The following is an 18,261-nucleotide window of genomic DNA, read 5'->3' on the forward strand; positions in this document are numbered from 1 at the left end:
ATAATCAAGTTTTTAACTCATGCAAGAAATGTTTTTGAATTTCTTCATTTTTAATTTAATTTTCAGTATTATTCATAATCGTATTTAGAAAGAAATCTTGGAAATCTGTTAAAGTGTACGCATCAATCAAAAAATATTCCAGAATTTTTTGAAAAACCTAAAAAGAGTATGCATCAATCAAAAAATATTCCAGAATTTTTTGAAAAACCTAAAAAGAGTATGCATCAATCAAAACATATTCCAGAATTTTTTGAAAAACCTAAAAAGAGTACGCATCAATCAAAAAATATTCCAGAATTTTTTAAAAAATCTAAAAAGAGTACGCATCAATCAAAAAATATTCCAGAATTTTTTGAAAAATCTAAAAAGAGTATGCATCAATCAAAAAATATTCCAGAATTTTTTGAAAAATCTAAAAAGAGTATGCATCAATCAAAAAATATTCCAGAATTTTTTGAAAAACCTAAAAAGAGTATGCATCAATCAAAAAATATTCCAGAATTTTTTGAAAAACCTAAAAAGAGTACGCATCAATCAAAAAATATTCCAGAATTTTTTAAAAAATCTAAAAAGAGTACGCATCAATCAAAAAATATTCCAGAATTTTTTAAAAAATCTAAAAAGAGTATGCATCAATCAAAAAATATTCCAGAATTTTTTGAAAAATCTAAAAAGAGTATGCATCAATCAAAAAATATTCCAGAATTTTTTGAAAAACCTAAAAAGAGTATGCATCAATCAAAACATATTCCAGAATTTTTTGAAAAACCTAAAAAGAGTACGCATCAATCAAAAAATATTCCAGAATTTTTTAAAAAATCTAAAAAGAGTACGCATCAATCAAAAAATATTCCAGAATTTTGTGAAAAATCTAAAAAGAGTATGCATCAATCAAAAAATATTTCAGAATTTTTTGAAAAATCTAAAAAGAGTATGCATCAATCAAAAGATATTCCAGAATTTTTTGAAGAATCTAAAAAGAGTATGCATCAATCAAAAAATATTCCAGAATTTTTTGAAAAACCTAAAAAGAGTATGCATCAATCAAAAAATATTTCAGAATTTTTTGAAAAATCTAAAAAGAGTATGCATCAATCAAAAAACATTTCAGAATTTTTTGAAAAATCTAAAAAGAGTACGCATCAATCAAAAAATATTCCAGAATTTTTTGAAAAATCTAAAAAGAGTATGCATCAATCAAAAAATATTTCAGAATTTTTTGAAAAATCTAAAAAGAGGATGCATCGATCAAAAAATATTCCAGAATTTTTTGAAAAATCTAAAAAGAGTACGCATCAATCAAAAAATATTCCAGAATTTTTTGAAAAATCTAAAAAGAGTATGCATCAATCAAAAAATATTTCAGAATTTTTTGAAAAATCTAAAAAGAGTATGCATCAATCAAAAGATATTCCAGAATTTTTTGAAGAATCTAAAAAGAGTATGCATCAATCAAAACATATTCCAGAATTTTTTGAAAAACCTAAAAAGAGTTTGCATCAATCAAAAAACATTTCAGAATTTTTTGAAAAATCTAAAAAGAGTATGCATCAATCAAAAAACATTTCAGAATTTTTTGAAAAATCTAAAAAGAGTACGCATCAATCAAAAAATATTCCAGAATTTTTTGAAAAACCTAAAAAGAGTATGCATCAATCAAAAAATATTCCAGAATTTTTTGAAAAATCTAAAAAGAGTATGCATCAATCAAAAAATATTCCAGAATTTTTTGAAAAACCTAAAAAGAGTACGCATCAATCAAAAAATATTGCAGAATTTTGTGAAAAATCTAAAAAGAGTATGCATCAATCAAAAAATATTCCAGAATTTTTTGAAAAATCTAAAAAGAGTACGCATCAATCAAAAAATATTCCAGAATTTTTTGAAAATCTAAAAAGAGTATGCATCAATCAAAAAACATTTCAGAATTTGTTGAAAAAGCTAAAAAGAGTATGCATCAATCAAAAGATATTCCAGAATTTTTTGAAAAATCTAAAAAGAGTATGCATCAATCAAAAAATATTCCAGAATTTTTTGAAAAATCTAAAAAGAGTATCCATCAATCAAAAAATATTCCAGAATTTTTTGAAAAACCTAAAAAGAGTATGCATCAATAAAAAAATATTTCAGAATTTTTTGAAAAATCTAAAAAGAGTATGCATCAATCAAAAAACATTTCAGAATGTTTTGAAAAACCTAAAAAGAGTACGCATCAACCAAAAAATATTCCAGAATTTTTTGAAAAATCTAAAAAGAGTATGCATCAATCAAAAAATATTCCAGAATTTTGTGAAAAATCTAAAAAGAGTATGCATCAATCAAAAAATATTCCAGAATTTTTTGAAAAATCTAAAAAGAGTATGCATCAATCAAAACATATTCCAGAATTTTTTGAAAAATCTAAAAAGAGTATGCATCAATCAAAAAATATTCGAGAATTTTTTGAAAAATCTAAAAAGAGTATGCATCAATCAAAAAATATTCCAGAATTTTTTGAAAAACCTAAAAAGAGTATGCATCAATCAAAAAATATTCGAGAATTTTTTGAAAAATCTAAAAAGAGTATGCATCAATCAAAACATATTCCAGAATTTTTTGAAAAATCTAAAAAGAGTATGCATCAATCAAAAAATATTCGAGAATTTTTTGAAAAATCTAAAAAGAGTATGCATCAATCAAAAAATATTCCAGAATTTTGTGAAAAACCGAGAAAGAGTTTGCATCAATCAAAAAACATTTCAGAATTTTTTGAAAAATCTAAAAAGAGTTCGCAACAATCAAAAAACATTCCAGAATTTTTTGAAAAATCTATAAAGAGTATGCATCAATCAACAAATATTCCAGAATTTTTGTGAAAAATCTAAAAAGAGTATGCATCAATCAAAAAATATTCCAGCATTTTTTGAAAAACCTAAAAAGAGTATGCATCAATCAAAAAATATTCCAGAATTTTTTGAAAAACCTAAAAAGAGTATGCATCAATCAAAAAATATTCCAGAATTTTTTGAAAAACCTAAAAAGAGTATGCATCAATCAAAAAATATTCCAGAATTTTGTGAAAGATCTAAAAAGAGTATGCATCAATCAAAAAATATTCCAGAATTTTTTGAAAAATCTAAAAAGAGTATGCATCAATCAAAAAATATTCCAGAATTTTTTGAAAAATCTAAAAAGATTTTGCATCAATCAAAAAATATTCCAGAATTTTTTGAAAAATCTAAAAAGAGTATGCATCAATCAAAAAATATTCGAGAATTTTTTGAAAAATCTAAAAAGAGTAAGCATCAATCAAAAAACATTTCAGAATTTTTTGAAAAATCTAAAAAGAGTTCGCATCAATCAAAAAACATTCCAGAATTTTTTGAAAAATCTAAAAAGCGTATGCATCAATCAAAAAATATTCCAGAATTTTGTGAAAAATCTAAAAAGAATATGCATCAATCAAAAAATATTCCAGAATTTTTTGAAAAACCTAAAAAGAGTATGCATCAATCAAAATATATTCCAGAATTTTTTGAAAAACCTAAAAAGAGTATGCATCAATAAAAAAATAATCCAGAATTTTTTTAAAAATCTAAAAAGAATATGCATCAATCAAAAAATATTCCAGAATTTTTTGAAAAACCTAAAAAGAGTATGCATCAATCAAAAAATATTCCAGAATTTTTTGAAAAACCTAAAAAGAGTATGCATCAATCAAAAAATATTCCAGAATTTTGTGAAAAATCTAAAAAGAGCAAGCATCAATCAAAAAATATTCCAGATTTTTTGAACAATCTAAAAAGAGTATGCATCAACCAAAAAATATTGCAGATTTTTTGAAAAATCTAAAAAGAGTAAGCATCACTCAAAACATATTTCAGAATTTTTTGAAAAATCTAAAAAGAGTATCCATCAATCAAAAAATATTCCAGAATTTTTTGAAAAATCTAAAAAGAGTATGCATCAATCAAAAAATATTCCAGAATTTTTTGAAAAACCTTAAAAGACTCAGCATCAATGAAAAAACATTTCAGAATTTTTTGAAAAACCTAAAAAGATTATGCATCAATCAAAAAACATTCCAGAATTTTTTGAAAAACCTAAAAAGAGTACGCATCAATCAAAAAACATTTAAGAATTTTTTGAAAAATCTAAAAAGAGTATGCATCAATCAAAAAACATTCCAGAATTTTTTGAAAAACCTAAAAAGAGTACGCATCAATCAAAAAACATTTAAGAATTTTTTGAAAAACCTAAAAAGAGTACGCATCAATCAAAAAACATTTAAGAATTTTTTGAAAAATCTAAAAAGAGTACGCATCAATCAAAAAACATTCCAGAATTTTGTGAAAAATCTAAAAAGAGTATGCATCAATCAAAAAATATTCCAGAATTTTTTGAAAAACCTAAAAAGAGTACGCATCAATCAAAAAACATTCCAGAATTTTGTGAAAAATCTTAAAAGAGTATGCATCAATCAAAAAATATTCCAGAATTTTGTGAAAAATCTAAAAAGAGTATGCATCAATCTAAAAATATTCCAGAATTTTTTGAAAAACCTAAAAAGAGTATGCATCAATCTAAAAATATTCCAGAATTTTTTGAAAAATCTAAAAAGAGTATGCATCAATCAAAAAATATTCCAGAATTCTTTGAAAAATCTAAAAAGAGTATGCATCAATCAAAAAATATTCCAAAATTTTTTGAAAAATCTAAAAAGAGTACGCATCAATCAAAAAATATTCCAGAATTTTGTGAAAAATCTAAAAAGAGTATGCATCAATCAAAAAATATTCCAGAATTTTTTGAAAACCCTAAAAAGAATATGCATCAATCAAAAAATATTCCAGAATTTTTTGAAAAACCTAAAAAGAGTATGCATCAATCAAAAAACATTTAAGAATTTTTTGAACCATCTAAAAAGAGTATGCATCAATCAAAAAATATTCCAGAATTTTTTGAAAAATCTAAAAAGAGTATGCATCAATCAAAAAACATTTCAGAATTTTTTGAAAAATCTAAAAAGAGTTCGCATCAATCAAAAAACATTCCAGAATTTTTTGAAAAATCTAAAAAGCGTATGCATCAATCAAAAAATATTCAAGAATTTTGTGAAAAATCTAAAAAGAGTATGCATCAATCAAAAAATATTCCAGAATTTTTTGAAAAACCTAAAAAGAGTATGCATCAATCAAAATATATTCCAGAATTTTTTGAAAAACCTAAAAAGAATATGCATCAATCAAAAAATATTCCAGAATTTTTTTAAAAATCTAAAAAGAATATGCATCAATCAAAAAATATTCCAGAATTTTTTGAAAAACCTAAAAAGAGTATGCATCAATCAAAAAATATTCCAGAATTTTTTGAAAAACCTAAAAAGAGTATGCATCAATCAAAAAATATTCCAGAATTTTGTGAAAAATCTAAAAAGAGCAAGCATCAATCAAAAAATATTCCAGATTTTTTGAACAATCTAAAAAGAGTATGCATCAATCAAAAAATATTCCAGATTTTTTGAAAAATCTAAAAAGAGTAAGCATCAATCAAAACATATTTCAGAATTTTTTGAAAAATCTAAAAAGAGTATCCATCAATCAAAAAATATTCCAGAATTTTTTGAAAAATCTAAAAAGAGTATGCATCAATCAAAAAATATTCCAGAATTGTTTGAAAAACCTTAAAAGACTCAGCATCAATGAAAAAACATTTCAGAATTTTTTGAAAAACCTAAAAAGATTATGCATCAATCAAAAAACATTCCAGAATTTTTTGAAAAACCTAAAAAGAGTACGCATCAATCAAAAAACATTTAAGAATTTTTTGAAAAATCTAAAAAGAGTATGCATCAATCAAAAAACATTCCAGAATTTTTTGAAAAACCTAAAAAGAGTACGCATCAATCAAAAAACATTTAAGAATTTTTTGAAAAAACCTGAAAAGAGTACGCATCAATCAAAAAACATTTAAGAATTTTTTGAAAAATCTAAAAAGAGTACGCATCAATCAAAAAACATTCTAGAATTTTTTGAAAAATCTAAAAAGAGTATGCATCAATCAAAAAATATTCCAGAATTTTTTGAAAAACCTAAAAAGAGTACGCATCAATCAAAAAACATTCCAGAATTTTGTGAAAAATCTAAAAAGAGTATGCATCAATCAAAAAATATTCCAGAATTTTGTGAAAAATCTAAAAAGAGTATGCATCAATCTAAAAATATTCCAGAATTTTTTGAAAAACCTAAAAAGAGTATGCATCAATCTAAAAATATTCCAGAATTTTTTGAAAAATCTAAAAAGAGTATGCATCAATCAAAAAATATTCCAGAATTTTTTGAAAAACCTAAAAAGAGTATGCATCAATCTAAAAATATTCCAGAATTTTTTGAAAATCTAAAAAGAGTACGCATCAATCAAAAAATATTCCAGAATTTTTTGAAAAATCTAAAAAGAGTTCGCATCAATCAAAAAATATTCCAAAATTTTTTGAAAAATCTAAAAAGAGTACGCATCAATCAAAAAATATTCCAGAATTTTTTGAAAAATCTAAAAAGATTATGCATCAATCAAAAAACATTTAAGAATTTTTTGAACCATCTAAAAAGAGTATGCATCAATCAAAAAATATTCCAGAATTTTTTGAAAAATCTAAAAAGAGTATGCATCAATCTAAAAATATTCCAGAATTTTTTGAAAAATCTAAAAAGAGTATGCATCAATCAAAAAATATTCCAGAATTTTTTGAAAAATCTAAAAAGAGTATGCATCAATCTAAAAATATTCCAGAATTTTTTGAAAAATCTAAAAAGAGTATGCATCAATATAAAAATATTCCAGAATTTTTTGAAAACCCTAAAAAGAATATGCATCAATCAAAAAATATTCCAGAATTTTTTGAAAAACCTAAAAAGAGTATGCATCAATCAAAAAACATTTAAGAATTTTTTGAACCATCTAAAAAGAGTATGCATCAATCAAAAAATATTCCAGAATTTTTTGAAAAATCTAAAAAGAGTATGCATCAATCTAAAAATATTCCAGAATTTTTTGAAAAATCTAAAAAGAGTATGCATCAATCAAAAAATATTCCAGAATTTTTTGAAAAATCTAAAAAGAGTATGCATCAATCTAAAAATATTCCAGAATTTTTTGAAAAATCTAAAAAGAGTATGCATCAATATAAAAATATTCCAGAATTTTTTGAAAACCCTAAAAAGAATATGCATCAATCAAAAAATATTCCAGAATTTTTTGAAAAACCTAAAAAGAGTATGCATCAATCAAAAAACATTTAAGAATTTTTTGAACCATCTAAAAAGAGTATGCATCAATCAAAAAATATTCCAGAATTTTTTGAAAAATCTAAAAAGAGTATGCATCAATCAAAAAATATTCCAGAATTTTTTGAAAAATCTAAAAAGAGTATGCATCAATCAAAAAATATTCCAGAATTTTGTGAAAAATCTAAAAAGAGTACGCATCAATCAAAAAATATTCCAGAATTTTGTGAAAAATCTAAAAAGAGTATGCATCAATCAAAAAATATTCCAGAATTTTTTGAAAACCCTAAAAAGAATATGCATCAATCAAAAAATATTCCAGAATTTTGTGAAAAATCTAAAAAGAGTATGCATCAATCAAAAAATATTCCAGAATTTTTTGGAAACCCTAAAAAGAATATGCATCAATCAAAAAATATTCCAGAATTTTGTAAAAAATCTAAAAAGAGTATGCATCAATCAAAAAATATTGCAGAATTTTGTGAAAAATCTAAAAAGAGTATGCATCAATATAAAAATATTCCAGAATTTTTTGAAAAATCTAAAAAGAGTATGCATCAATCAAAAAATATTCCAGAATTTTTTGAAAAATCTAAAAAGAGTATGCATCAATCAAAAAATATTCCAGAATTTTGTGAAAAATCTAAAAAGAGTATGCATCAATCAAAAAACATTCCAGAATTTTTTGAAAACCCTAAAAAGAATATGCATCAATCAAAAAATATTCCAGAATTTTGTGAAAAATCTAAAAAGAGTATGCATCAATCAAAAAATATTCCAGAATTTTTTGAAAACCCTAAAAAGAATATGCATCAATCAAAAAATATTCCAGAATTTTGTGAAAAATCTAAAAAGAGTATGCATCAATCAAAAAATATTGCAGAATTTTGTGAAAAATCTAAAAAGAGTATGCATCAATCAAAAAATATTCCAGAATTTTTTGAAAACCCTAAAAAGAATATGCATCAATCTAAAAATATTCCAGAATTTTGTGAAAACTCTAAAAAGAGTATGCATCAATCAAAAAATATTCCAGAATTTTGTGAAAAATCTAAAAAGAGTATGCATCAATCAAAAAATATTCCAGAATTTTTTGAAAAACCTAAAAAGAATATGCATCAATCAAAAAATATTCCAGAATTTTTGAAAAATCTAAAAAGAGTATGCATCAATCAAAAAATATTCCAGAATTTTTTGAAAAACCCTAAAAAGAATATGCATCAATCAAAAAATATTCCAGCATTTTTTGAAAAACCTAAAAAGAGTATGCATCAATCAAAAAATATTCCAGAATTTTGTGAAAAATCTAAAAAGAGTATGCATCAATCAAAAAATATTCCAGAATTTTTTGAAAACCCTAAAAAGAGTAAGCATCAATCAAAAAATATTCCAGAATTTTGTGAAAAATCTAAAAAGAGTATGCATCAATCAAAAAATATTCCAGAATTTTTTGAAAAACCTATAAAAATTTTAAGTAATGCACCGCTTTTTATTTTTTGTTACCAAATTTGGATTTTTATTTTTGATGAATGTTTGATGTTGAGGAAAAGTGAACTTAATGTGCAACCAGCAATACCTCGTCTGAACAAGGTGAAAGCAATCTGAAAGTTAAATTTTCCTATCAACATTATGAAACATTGTTTAATGTTTAATTCCCCTGAAATCTGTGTTACATAGCAGAGACCCTACACTAGTAAAATAGCTAGTGTAAATTCTGATGAGGGTCACTCTTAGTGCATGTCAAGATAACCAAGATCTGTAAAACAAAAATATTTTCAGAATTGAACAAAAAATAGTTGACAAAGCGGAACATAGTCGAATGATATGAGAATATGAGTGAAACATGTTTTAGGTTCAGTCTTTCCATTGGAAGTATGCAAACAAGATGCGCTAATAATATAGAACTAATCTAAATTGAATGTTATCAATGGGTGTCCGTGAACTCATTTTGTTTAAGTAAGTTTAAGAAGTAAAGCATTAGTTATTAGTCTCTCTCCTAAGTTTATTCTCCCCAATAAAACTTTGAAGAAACTCAGCAAATGACGGTGTGTACAAAGCAAAATGCTAAGAATTACTAATGCTTGTCCAGAATCTCCCCCCACCCCCCACGAAAATACAAAGAAATATTTGTATGATGTATGGAAAGAAAATATCCTACACCAAAAGCCAGGTAAATTGATCACATAGTTTTTATTTTTATATAAGAAATTTGAATTTGATTACTAAACTACAAGCGACGATTTCACAATGCCACATAATATTCTGAAGGAACAAAGGGAAATAACCCCAAATCGAAATTTTAGGAAACCATTTTTACATGGGGAATGGGGTGGGGGCATTGGAAAAAATTCAAATTAGCTTAAAATCTAAGTTTCTTATAGCCTGATTAATTTAAGTGATTTTTGGTGTACAATATTCTCTTTCTGTCACAGGTACATACATTATACAGATATTTTTTTTATATAGGGAGCATTTTGGACAAGTGTTGAGTTGCTTTTACCATCTCCTGGAGGTAGCACCCCTCACGGGAGCAACTCTACGGGATTTTCGTCAAATTACAGTTTTGATCGAGAGAGAAGAACCAGATTTGTTGGTCACTGATGGAGTGCGAAAGGATGAAATCATCAGTGATGTTTTATGTAGATGCCAAAACAAGGATGTAGTCCAGTGGGGAGAACTCATAGAAGCAACTAACAGAGGACTTAGATTGTACCTATAGAGGATAGAGTAAAGAAGATCCATGATACTGGCACAACTAGAGCAGGAGGAGGAGGAGATTAACTGATTATGGTAGAACATACAGACATCAAAAAGGATAATTATTCATAGTGTGATGTTACCTCATTATGGCATGATGGCTGACCAATTGTTGTACATCTAGTCTCTACAGAATCGTCCATGCGTCCTTGAAACGTAACAGGACTTGTTTCTGTGCTTCCATAGCAAACCTAAAAAAAATGACATTTCGATTATATCTCCTTAACATATGCATCTTTACTTATTGGGTTGGTTAGGAAATACTAGCATTGACCCAGAAGTATCAAAATTATTTCTCTTGGATTGATATACAAGTTACTCTGTCATTCCATGCATGTGTAGAAGCTCAAACTAGCTTGTCTCTTTTTCTGACTTGGCTTTCAAAGCCAGCAGACAAAATCTAGTTGTAATCTTTGCATAGCTTTCACACAGTTGATAAAAAGGAACTTAAGATATGGATGCTATCATTTGGGGAGTCCTTTTTCTGTAACAATCTCTTTCACACACACACACACACACACACACACACACACACACACACCCACAGCACAACTGATCTTATCGGCAATCACTCCTGACGAGTATGATTGTTCTCCCATCAGTGAGATTAGGTCTGGTCACTGGTGGGTCTTCAGATGGCTGTGGAGGCCGATCTTTGACCCGCATATTTTATTGCAGTAGGGGCATGTGTCGATTTTATCGCAGATTTTATTGCAGTAGGGGCATGTGTCGACTGGGTAGTGGTGAGGCTGAAGTGACACTGTCTCAAGTGGGTCTTTATGTTGTCCTTATATCTGTTTTTCTGTCCTCCTTGGGACTGCTTTCCCTCTTTTAGCTGACCGTAAAGCATTTGCTTTCGAAGATAGTTGTCAGCCATGTGCATAACATGGCCCGTCCATCGCAGCTGGTGTCGGATGGTGGTTGTGGTGATGGAAGGTATGTTGGCCTCCTTCAAGACAGTTATGTTTGGTCATCGATCCTTCCATCTAATCCTGAGGATCTTGCGGAGACAACACTGGTGATACTGCTCCAGAGCCTTCAGATGTCTGCTGTAGGCGGTCAAGCTGTCGGCCCTATTGAGAAGAATTGGCAAGACAACTGCTTTATAGACAAGCAGTTTGACCCTGCTCTATATGTCCCGATTCTCAAACACCCGCTTCTGTAGCCTGGCAAAGGCTGCACTGGCATATCCGATGCGGTGGTGAATCTCTGCATCGATGATTGATCTTGTCGAGAGAAGACTCCAAGGTAGGCAAATTGATCCACGTTTTCTAAGGTGTTTCCTTCCACAAAGATTGTGGGCAGCTGTGGGTGTGTACCAGGAGCTGGGTCAAGTCCCAGGAGCTGATAGGCTCTCTCAAAGGCATCCAAGATGCTCTGGAGGTCCGCTTTTGAGTGAGCAGCCAGCACATTGTTATCTGCGTATTGAAGCTTCATGATAGACGATATGAAGACATTGCTTTTTGCCCTAAACCTGCTGATGTTAAAGAGTCCGCCATCCATCCTGTACATGAGTTGGATTCCCTCAGGTAGGTTCTGGCTAGTGAGGTGAAGGATGGTGGAGATGTAAATGGCGAATAGGGTTGGGGCAATGATGCAGTGCTGCTTGACACTGGTGTCAACTTTGAAGGGAGATGTTTTCAAGTCACCATTGCCAACCACAACTGCCATCATGTCATCATGAAGAAGTCGCCAGATTTTTAGGTACTTGTCTGGACATCCAATCTTGGAGAGGACACACCAGAGGGCAGTTCTATTTAGAGTCAAAAGCCTTTGTGGGGTCAATGAACGCCATGTACAGTGGAAGAGGTTTCTCCTGACATTTCTCCTGCAGTTGACGAGCTGTAAAAATCATATCAGAGGTTCCTCTGGCAGGACGAAAACCACACTGCAACTCTGGTAGAATGCTTTCTGACAGCAGTAGCAACTGATCGGCCAATATACAGGCTAGCACTTTGCCTATTGTGGCAAGAGAGAGATACCTCTGTAGTTGCCACAGTCCGCTTTATCTCCCCTCTTGAAGATTGTGATGACCAAGGCATCCCTGAGTTCTGCCAGTATTTCCTCCTTATCCCATATTTTACTCAGGAGGCTATGGATGTGGCAATAGAGTTTTGGTCCACCTTGCTTCAGGATTTCTCTAGGAATCCCATCTAGACCTGAGGCTTTGTTGTTGCTCAGTTTCCTGATGGCATCCTGGACCTCCCTTTCCGTTGGGGGGGGGGTCACCCAGGTGTTCCATGGTAGGATGCTGAGGGATCTGGTTGATAGCTTCCAGGTCAACTGTGGTGTCTCAATTTAGGAGCTCCTGAAAGTGTTCTTGCCATCTGCAACTGATGCCCACACTGTCCTTGGATCGGAGACACAGCTTTGGTGGCATTAAAAAAAACCCTCGTGCCTCCTGAGTCAGCAACCCTCTGGATTTCCAGAACCTTCTCCATCCATCATTTGTTCTTCAGCTCTCTTACTCTAGTCTGGACGAGTGCCTTTGCTTTGGAGTGGGTCTGCCTTTTGGCCATACAGTTGATGTCATTTTGACACATACAAAAGGCTTTTCTCTTGGCATCAATAAGATGTATTTCAACATCGTTGTCATCGAACCAGTCTTGATATTTCCTGACCTTATAGCCAATGGTGTCTTTGCTGGTCTCAAGAAGTATGGTCTTAAGGGCTTTCCAATGTTCCTCCTTGCCCTCTGGATATCCTTCAGGGTGTTTTGAAATCGTTGCACCCTGTTTGTGTCTCCCAGACTGTTGATGTTGAATTTGGGGTGTCCTCCTCCTCCATCTCAGCTTGATGTTCATAGTAGAGCGGATGAGGCTGTGGTCAGTCCAGGATTCATCCGCACTAATATGTTGACATCTCTGCGATCTCAGGCCCTGACAATCACATAGTCGATGAGATGCCAGCACTTCGATCGGAGATGCATCCAGGAGGTTTTGAGTCAGTTTTTCTTATGGAATAAGGTATTTATGATCACAAGTTCATGTTTAGCACATTAGGAGGAGTCCGTTGGTATTGACATTCCCCACATCCTCTCTGCCCAGAGTGCCTTTTTAGAGGTTGTGATCCGTGCCAACCCTGGCATTGAAATCCCCGAGTAGAAGGATCTTGTCTTCCTTTAGGATGTTTGATAGCACCTGGTCTCCTTTTCCTCTCATCCTGAATCCAAACTTGGAGCACAGCCGTGGTCATCTGGTTGTTTGAAAGACTCAGTTGTAGAGCCATGAGACGATCATTGATGCCTACTGGAGATTCGGTAAGTTGCGGAATGAGTTGATTCTTGATGGCAAACCCCACACCAGTTCAAAAGCTGCTTTTCTTTTCCAGAAGTGTATCCACCTTTCTCCTCTTTTAGTTGCCCTTCCTCTGCCAGGCGGTTCTCTGTCATAATTGTTTGCCACATTTTTATATGGACAGCCTCTTTGATTACTGGATGGATTTTATATAAATCAAAGCACCATAGTAGCCACATGTATAGAACACTATTATATGCTTTTTAGTAATCAATCCACACCACACTTAGTTTTCTGTGTCTTTTCTTACAGTCTTAAAGGATGGTATTATTGATCAACAACTGGTCCTTGGTACCTACACACTTCCTTCTGGGCCTTTCTGGGTCTTTTTCCAGGTATGCTCTGGAGGAGAGATGATAACAGATGCTGCCTGCAACCAAGCCAGTGAAGAGTTTGTAGGTCGTAGTGCGACAACAAATGAGTCTGTACTTACTAGGGCATTATGTTTCATAATGGTATGAGAAGAATTGGCAAGACAACTGCTTTATAGACAAGCAGTTTGACCCTGCTCTATATGTCCCGATTCTCAAACACCCGCTTCTGTAGCTATATCGTCTCAGTATCACCTATGAAGCAACAATTATAATGACTATGAAGCAACGATTATAATGACTATGAAGCAACAATTATAATGACTATGAAGCAACAATTATAATGACTATGAAGCAACAATTATAATGACTATGAAGCAACAATTATAATGACTATGAAGCAACGATTATAATGACTATGAAACAACAATTATAATGACTATGAAGCAACAATTATAATGACTATGAAGCAACAATTATAATGACTATGAAGCAACAATTATAATGACTATGAAGCAACGATTATAATGACTATGAAGCACTGTTAGTTGTTTAAGTCAGAAATTGGGTAAGATTGTCTCTGCCAGACTTTTTGTAATTCTTGAATCCATTCAGCTTTTGTTTTATCATGCCAGCTGTTATATATGGCTTCAACATTTTAGGTTTGTTTTCGTTGCTTTTAGCAACATCTTGGATCCATTTCGCCTCTTCATTGTAGGTAACCTGATTTTCAAACAACCGCCTCCAATAATCCTCCAACTCTTGCTTTTCAGGTAGCTTTTGTACCATTACAGTGTTCCTTATTAAGCTTTGGTAGAATAGCTGTGTATTTTCTTTAAACCGTTTATTTTCAGTTTTTACCTTATTCTTGATTTCTTTTTGTTTTATTATTTTCACAAGTGTTGGGATACTGTCCTCAAGTTCCCTCGCTATGTTCTTCAGTTTCACTATTTTTGTGCCATATTTTACGCTGATGCTACAGATGATGTTCTTCAGCCATCCCTGTGATGCAGGGGTGACTAGGAATTGTTTGATCTGAGACAACTCCTTCCTACAAATGTTCAGCTGATTTTGAAACTTTCATTTCCAGCGAAGTGTTTTGTGATGCGGGCTTCCATTAATGTTAAACGAAATGACAAGTAAAAATATAATAATAATATGATGATGATAATAATAATAATAATATGATAATAAAAATATGTTAATAACAATAATAATAATAATGATAACAATATTAACAATAACCTGTTAACAATAATAATAATAACAACAATATTAACAATAACAATAGTATGTTAACAATAATAATAATAACAATAATATGTTAATGACAATAATATGTTAATAATAATAATAACAATAATAATATGTTAATAATAATAATATGTTAACAATAATAATAATAATAACAACAATATTAACAATAACAATAATATGTTAACAATAATATGTTAACAATAATATGTTAACAATAATAATAATAATAACAATAATAATATGTTAATGACAATAATATGTTAATAATAATAATATGTTAATAACAATCTATATATTAATACGATAGTGTGTGTGTGTTATTTTCTGTGTCACGCTTACATCCGGGTCGTTTAATTGTTATGTACTTCCATTTCTTGTCATAAATAATTTTATCAAGAATTCTCATAAGCTTTGGTTTCAGTTTCGATTATAGCTGATGGCACTTTAGTCATCTATTTTTTATAAATAATTTTATCAAGAATTCTTCGTAAGTTTTGGTTTCGGTTTCGATTATGGCTGAAGGAACTCAAGTTATATATTTCATAAGTTTTTATTTCAGTTTCAATAAAGCTAATGCACCCAAGTCATATGGGTATATATATTTTTTTTTTGAAATCGCAGCTTTATAATATATAAAAATCGATAGAACATTAACTCTATAATAATATATACGAAATCTGCAAGTATTAAAATATCATATTTAAGCGTATTTTATGACTGGGCGTTCGTGCTAGCTTAGATAAATACTTTTGCAGTTTTAACAAAAAAGCTACAATAGTATCAGAGCATCTCCATTTACACTGAACATCTGCAGAATGCCAACATCATTACATATGAATGAGTCCTCGGTGGAATTTCTACAGGTCCCGTTAGTATGTTAATATGTTAATAATAATACTATGTTAATAATAAAATATCAATATATTAATAATATTTTAACAATAATAATATGGTTATAATATGTGTTGTGGTGGCACACATTCATTTGCATATGTGGATAGTAATTACATATAAATAGGAAGACTCAGTTAGTCTGAGTGTGTGTTCACCAGAAGCCACCGAAGGCCGCCGAGAGCAGATATGTTTCTCCAGCAAAGACTCTCTAATTTGACACCATTATGTAAATATCCTGTAAATATACCTTTTCCTATTACACTTCTTATTTGATCTACCTTTGTTTGTTGAGTCGTCATTTGTATTGCTTTCTACGTTACTTGTTTCAACCTGCAAACAGTGACGACGAGGATGAACGTCAAATATAACAGTTTGACGAAGAAATGGAAAGAACTCACTAAATAAAAAAAATTACAACGCAACGGTTGACCTTTCTAATGAATACAAGTTTTGACGAATGAAATAGTCGTAAAAACGGATTTTACGCTAAAGAGAAGTTCGACTCAAGCGGTAAAAATGAATAATTCAGCGAACATTGGAAAACTGTAAAATATTTTCTTCGCGAAGTACAATACTAAAAGAAAGAAACGGTTGTTTCCCAAATTCCAAGAACAAAAACTACATTCAGGTAAAAAAAAAAGAGTAACCTTGATTAATAGTATTTTATTTACTAAAATACTAGTCGGAAAAAAAGAGACAAACCAAAACCTTTAATTGCAGTCTCACAGAAAAAAAAAACTCGAACGTGGCAAAAAAAAAAAAAAAGCGACGATTTACGCCGTTTCCCGTGGAATCCATCTTTAAAAAAATAACAAACTGTAAAAGTGAATTTTTGTAAAACAACAAACAGATTCGTATTACTAAATTACGAAGAACATATTCGTATTACTAAATTACAAGGACGTAACATACTAAGAAAAAAAAGTTTAGCAGTGGTTTTCTTAAATTGCTGTAAATATCAACTAAAGACTTTTTGGTAAACCAAATTTTTCTCCTCGGTATTTAAAAAAAAAAAATACCACAGTTAAACTAAAATCAAGGAAAGATTTTTTTAAACTAAAGTTGTCACTGGATAACGGATATAAGACAGTAAAACGTAACGCAAAAAAAAAAAAAATTGAATGTAGTCCATAAATTTTATTTTTTTCAATTGTGACTCGAGTTGAAAAACTTCTTTTTTTTTTCTATGAAAAGAGTTGTACTTAAGTTCGGCTGTTATTTATTAGGAAATGCCTAAAACGGAAAAGTAAATCGTATTTTGTGGTTTCAGCAAAAGCCTCAGTTCTTATGTTGTGATTGGATGAGCTTGACTCGCTAGTGAAGTGAGAAAATATTATTCAAACAGCGATATTACTATTGAAAACAGGAACTATGAACAATTTTTTTGTAACACAAGCCATTTTATATGGTACGGATATTGTGTTGCATGTTAAATTGTACAATTTTTCTTTGTAACTGCATTACTGCTACTGAAGGATACAAAAAAAAATGGAAGATTTTGAAACAAAAATGTAGTAGGCAAAAAAAAAATAAATAAATAAATGTTCTGTCAGCAACAGTACAACTTCAAAATAGTCAATATCGCCCACCTCCAGAAGAGAGGGAATTCCTGTCCGTGATAACCGTGGTAATCGCCAGAAACACCCACACACACAGTTTGCAGGACACTGCCGACTCGTCTCTGGCCTCCTGCTTTTATAGTGGCCGGGAATTATCCATTTGCATAATCACATGAGACAGAAACGTGATTTTCCGAGAGTTGCATGGGGTAAACGCTAATAAAAACCCCCGGACGCGATCTTGGAATTCTCTTTTTCCCCCCAACTGGTGACACAACAGACATACCCGAGGTAAGCTCTTTTTCCCCTCATTTTAGTTATTGCTGCTTCTGCTACAGATTTATCTAGAATGTTAATGCAATTTTTGCAGACGCAATTAAAGGCGCAATCCGAGCTAGATGCACGTAGAGAGAAGAAATTATTGAAATGGCAAATGGAACAAGAAGAAAGGCAGAAGAAATTACAACTTGAACAAGAAGAAAGGCAGAAGAAATTACAATTTGAATATGAAGAAAGGCAAAATGAACGTTTTGCTAAAACACTGGAACTATTAAAGACTAATCGAGAAAATGTCGACAGTACTAATTTCTCGCATACAACTATATTTAATAGCATGGACACATTTAATTATGTACCGGAGGAAGAAAAGACTTTTGAGGCATGCTATACAAGATACGAGGATGTCTTTCAACTGGACTGCAAAAGTTGGCCAAATAGCCAGAAAGTGAGCCTTTTACTCAGGAAGTTGGGTGTAAGAGAACACAGCAAGTTCGTAGATTATATACTACCTAAAAAAAACTACGGAATTAGATGTCATGGAAGCTGTAAAATTACTAAAAGAATTATTTAATCCGAATATATCTCTTTTTTCATAAGAGATGGTTGTGTATGAATCTAAGGAAGATGGACAACCAAGATTATTTGA

General features: G+C 30.4%; 1 protein-coding gene across 1 annotated transcript in view; it reads right to left on the reverse strand.

The window, feature by feature from the left end:
* Positions 1–18,261, reverse strand: part of LOC145259188 (medium-chain acyl-CoA ligase ACSF2, mitochondrial-like) — a 131,082-nt gene that overhangs the window by 15,720 nt on the left and 97,101 nt on the right. The window contains exon 12 of the mRNA XM_080116962.1: positions 10,103–10,210. Coding sequence (XP_079973088.1) covers positions 10,103–10,210 — 108 coding nt within the window. The remainder of the gene's footprint in view (positions 1–10,102; positions 10,211–18,261) is intronic.

The sequence above is a fragment of the Euprymna scolopes genome, chromosome 34 (genome assembly GCF_053919585.1).
Source record: "Euprymna scolopes isolate OS-2025 chromosome 34, ASM5391958v1, whole genome shotgun sequence".
NCBI lineage: Eukaryota > Metazoa > Mollusca > Cephalopoda > Sepiida > Sepiolidae > Euprymna > Euprymna scolopes.